Source organism: Coregonus lavaretus (genome assembly GCF_964263955.1).
Source record: "Coregonus lavaretus genome assembly, contig: HAP1_SCAFFOLD_6002, whole genome shotgun sequence".
Taxonomy (NCBI): domain Eukaryota; kingdom Metazoa; phylum Chordata; class Actinopteri; order Salmoniformes; family Salmonidae; genus Coregonus; species Coregonus lavaretus.
Genome location: NW_028156765.1, coordinates 1 through 5,000, shown reverse-complemented (window position 1 = coordinate 5,000; position 5,000 = coordinate 1). Strand labels below are relative to the sequence as shown.

Here is a 5,000-nt window from a genome sequence, read left to right as displayed (position 1 = left end):
TGACCCCCTCTCAATCAGAAAGATTTCTGGCTCCCAGGTGTCTTTTATACAGGTAACGAGCTGTGATTAGGAGCACACTCTTAAAGGGAGTGCTCCTAATCTCAGCTTGTTACCTGTATAAAAGACACCTGTCCACAGAAGCAATCAATCAATCAGATTCCAAACTCTCCACCATAGCCAAGACCAAAGAGCTCTCCAAGGATGTCAGGGACAAGATTGTAGACCTACACAAGGCTGGAATGGGCTACAAGACCATCGCCAAGCAGCTTGGTGAGAAGGTGACAACAGTTGGTGCGATTATTCGCAAATGGAAGAAACACAAAAGAACTGTCAATCTCCCTCGGCCTGGGGCTCCATGCAAGATCTCACCTCGTGGAGCTGCAATGATCATGAGAACAGTGAGGAATCAGCCCAGAACTACACAGGAGGATCTTGTCAATGATCTCAAGGCAGCTGGGACCATAGTCACCAAGAAAACAATTGGTAACACACTACGCCATGAAGGACTGAAATCCTGCAGCGCCCGCAAGGTCCCCCTGCTCAAGAAAGCACATATTTTTTATTTTATTTTTTTATTTCACCTTTATTTAACCAGGTAAGCCAGTTGAGAACAAGTTCTCATTTACAACTGCGACCTGGCCAAGATAAAGCATAGCAGGCCCGTCTGAAGTTTCCCAATGAACATCTGAATGATTCAGAGGAGAACTGGGTGAAAGTGTTGTGGTCAGAAGAGACCAAAATCGAGCTCTTTGGCATCAACTCAACTCGCCGTGTTTGGAGGAGAAGGAATACTGCCTATGACCCCAAGAACACCATCCCCACCGTCAAACATGGAGGTGGAAACATTATGCTTTGGGGGTGTTTTTCTGCTAAGGGGACAGGACAACTTCACCGCATCAAAGGGACGATGGACGGGGCCGTCAAATCTTCGGTGAGAACCTCCTTCCCTCAGCCAGGGCATTGAAAATGGGTCGTGGATGGGTATTCCAGCATGACAATGACCCAAAACACACGGCCAAGGCAACAAAGGAGTGGCTCAAGAAGAAGCACATTAAGGTCCTGGAGTGGCCTAGCCAGTCTCCAGACCTTAATCCCATAGAAAATCTGTGGAGGGAGCTGAAGGTTCGAGTTATCAAACGTCAGCCTCGAAACCTTAATTACTTGGAGAAGATCTGCAAAGAGGAGTGGGACAAAATCCCTCCTGAGATTGGTGCAAACCTGGTGGCCAACTACAAGAAATGTCTGACCTCTGTGATTGCCAACAAGGGTTTTGCCACCAAGTACTAAGTCATGTTTTGCAGAGGGGTCAAATACTTATTTCCCTCATAAAAATGCAAATCAATTTATAACATTTTTGACATGCGTTTTTCTGGATTTTTTTGTTGTTATTCTGTGTCTCACTGTTCAAATAAACCTACCATTAAAATTATAGACTGATCATTTCTTTGTCAGTGGGCAAACGTACAAAATCAGCAGGGGATCAAATACTTTTTTCCCTCACTGTATTGCATTTGACCTCGTGGGGACCAACTAAATGTCCCCAGTTGCTCAAATGTTTGTTCATTTAATATTCTTGTGGGGACTTCTGGTCCCCACAAGAATAGTTAAACACGTCCACACACACACACACACAAACAAACCCAGTGTAACTCACAGTAGCAGGGAGACAGTCTCTTAGCCAGGCCGGGGAGGCTGGGGGGGAATCCTGCATTCTGATAGGCTGGGACAGACGACAGCTCACACACCCATGGCACGGACAGCAACGCACACACATTACTCTGGAGACCACTGTCCTCAGCCGGGCTACTCACTACACACAGAAGTGAGAACGACATTTTACATTACAACAATTTATGTGTGTGTGTGTGTGTGCATGTGTGTGTGTTCTTACTGGTCAGGTAGATGATGGAGTCCATTATTCTGACAGCCAGCTGGATGGCAGACTGTATATGGGCGTGGTCAGCTGTAGACTTAGCCCCGCCCAGTAGTGATTGACAGGTTTCCAAAACCCTGCCCAGAGTGGAGGCAGACAGCCACAGGATAGAGGAGGAGCTGGAGGAGAGAGAGATGGAAAGATCTGTGAGAGATATGGTGGGGTGTGTGATACCTTGTGTGTGTGTGTGTGTGTGTGTGTGTGTTACCTGGTGTGTGTGTAGCAGAGGCCAGCCAGGTGCAGGATGAGAGCCAGTCCCTCCAGAGCTCTCAGAGTCATCTGAGGGTCAGCATCAGGCTCAGGGGTCTTCAGGTCATGGTCACAGTTCACCAGAGAGGCCAAAAGGTCGTCCAGCCTAGCGCTCACTGCCGCCCACACCTCACTACGCACACGCATGTCCACCTCCCTACACACACACACATATATAAATACATAGAGATTGAGATGGTAAAACGTTGATATGGACTGTAGGATTTAGAGTGATCTAGAGAGTAGAGATCAGATTTGACTCACATCGAGGGAGTTTTGGGGGTCTTGCTGTCCAGGGGGGTGATGGGTAGACAGGGTCGCTTAGCAGCTGTCTCTCCATCCTCCCTCTCTTGCATCACCATGGCAACCTCAGCCTTCAGGGCAGTGTAAAGAAACCCCTGCACACACTGACACACACACAAAAAAACACACACACACAAAGGCCTAAGTTCACTTTACACAAATATATTAACAAAATGAAATTGGTTGATAAATGAAGGCCCGTGTGTGTGTCATACAGGAAGAAAGAGGACTCTAGATGGATAGAACCCCTTTCAGCATGGACATTGCCATTGAGGGGTTCCACCATTTTTAAATAGTCAACTGGGTGGGGATTACAATGGGTTGGGAGTGATCAGCCACCGATCAGAGCATTGTCTTCTTCAAATTGGGTTGCCTATGGTTTATCAAATATCGCCGCCGTCTAGTGGCCAGAATAAATGAATGATACAAGATTTGGTTCAGGACTCCAGCACTGCAGGTGGTGGTAAATCATCAATATTAGCTTTACGCTTTTTTTAACCACAAAAGAAGAAGAAAATGGACTACTTTAAAATAGAGATTGCCTCAATTGCACTGCCCATGCTGTCAAATACTTCATAATGGCACAGATACAAAGATGAGTCCTCTTTCTATCTCTATGGTGTGTGCGTACCTCAGACTGTTTCTCCATCCCAATGGAGTGTGTGAGGGTTCTGCAGACATCAGTGACTCTCTGTCTCCGTAGCGACGGGGCGCTCTCGTATCCCGGGGGAAAGGACAACAGGAAGTTAAAGACAAAGCTCAGTGATTGGCTGACCTCTGATTCCAGAACTAAGCCCGCCCCTGCCATGACACAAACACGCTCCAACAGCTGGGCCAGGTGGGTACGCTCAAAACGTGTGTGTGTGTGAGCAGGAGTGTGCGCAGATCCAAACACACACTGCGTCAGCTTAAGCAGCTCTCCCCCATATGTCTCTGGCTCAGGTGTGTGTGTGTCCAGCAGCATCAGGTACGCCGTAAAAAACTCCTGACTCCGCCTCTCCGGGAACCCACCAATCTCCACCAACCGCCTCAGCATCACCATAGCAACCTTCCTCAACCGAGCACTCCCATAGGCCAAGACCAAACAGCCTGCCTCCCAAGCCACCCCCATCTCCCTGCGGCTGGCCAATCCCCTTAGGGCGTCGGTCAAAACGTTCAGTGTCACTGCAACCAGGGTTTCCATGGCGGCAGGCGAGGGGAGGAGGAGGGGTGAGGGGGTGAGGTAAGGGGTGAGAGAGACAGAGAAAGACTGCAGGGTTACCGGCCACAAGGTGTGTGTGTTTGCAGAGTGTATATGTGTTCCCGGGGTATGTGAGTGAGTGTGTGTGTAGAGCAGATTGCTGAGATCCTGGGCCAATCGAAGCATCTCTTTGGCGATGACGTTGAAGGTGATTGGTGCTCGCGGTCTGAGTGCGTGCAGTAGGGAGCAGAGCACGGCCGAGACACGCCCATGGATGACGTCACAGTTTGGAGATGCGGCGACTCGCAGCAACCTGCCGACAACCCACCTACTGAACTCTAGCGAGAGAGACAGAGAGGGAGAATAAGGGAGAGGGAGTAAGGAGGAGAGGACAGCGTAAACCACCAGTGTCTGTGTGTTCTTACCAGTGCTGCTCTGCTGTGTGTCTGTGAAGTGGGCCAACTGACAGGCAGGGTTGACAAACATCAGAGAGGAAGACTTTATAATGTGCTGAACAAAGTCCAACAGCATCACACACGCTGGCTCTGAACTGGACCTCTTAGATAGCTCCAACGCAACTGAAACACACACACACACACACACACACACACACACACACAGTCAATACACTGGGTGAGAGAGAGAGAGACAGAGATAGAGATAGAGATGGTGATCTCACCGACATCTACATCTGTCAGTATTCGGTCAATGAACTGACAGAGAATCTGACGAGGCTTCTGAACCACCTGGTTGTATTCCTCTGCGGTGGCACTGGAAGTGTAGAAAATTGTCAAACGTTCACAGTGTCTGATATGCATGACTGATTACACTGCATTGACAACAAGTTGTTACAGCAATGTAGCTAGCTAGCTTCAGTAACTAGCTAAGTGTACTATTAACAAACTACCTAGCTAGTTAGTATTGACGTTTGTCAAGTCATACTGCTAAACTATTTTATTAAACAACAATGTGAGGAGCAGCTAGCAAAGTGTACTAAGTTAGCCAGCATTAGCTAGCATGTTAGCTACCTAGCAAAACAATAACAATGTCCAGTGTACAGACAGCGCTGTCTCGAGACTCACCTCGCTAGCTCCTGCAATGCAGGTATCATAGCAGACATTTCCAAGCCTTCCATCTTTAGACCAGGGAAAGTGAACAGTCCACAAAACACTATATTTAAAAACAGCTGGCTAAATTGTACACTGTTATGAGAGAAACGACAACATTTCGCCCCTCATGTCTTCCTCAAAGTAGCCATTTGAAAACTTTCGCTCCAAAGTGACGTTTGGCTATGGCAACTGTAGAGGTTCATTCTTGATTCGGACCAGTTACAAA

General features: G+C 48.0%; 1 protein-coding gene across 1 annotated transcript in view; it reads right to left on the bottom strand.

Moving 5' to 3' along the window:
• Positions 1-4,920, bottom strand: part of LOC311126001 (serine/threonine-protein kinase ATR-like) — a 22,564-nt gene extending 17,644 nt beyond the window's left edge. The window contains exons 1-8 of the mRNA XM_084200025.1: positions 4,748-4,920; positions 4,345-4,436; positions 4,091-4,243; positions 3,117-4,003; positions 2,447-2,589; positions 2,142-2,339; positions 1,892-2,052; positions 1,655-1,810 (exon numbers count right to left, since the gene is read on the bottom strand). Coding sequence (XP_084056151.1) covers positions 1,655-1,810; positions 1,892-2,052; positions 2,142-2,339; positions 2,447-2,589; positions 3,117-4,003; positions 4,091-4,243; positions 4,345-4,436; positions 4,748-4,800 — 1,843 coding nt within the window. The 5' untranslated portion in view covers positions 4,801-4,920. The remainder of the gene's footprint in view (positions 1-1,654; positions 1,811-1,891; positions 2,053-2,141; positions 2,340-2,446; positions 2,590-3,116; positions 4,004-4,090; positions 4,244-4,344; positions 4,437-4,747) is intronic.
• Between the last annotated feature and the right edge of the window lie 80 nt (positions 4,921-5,000).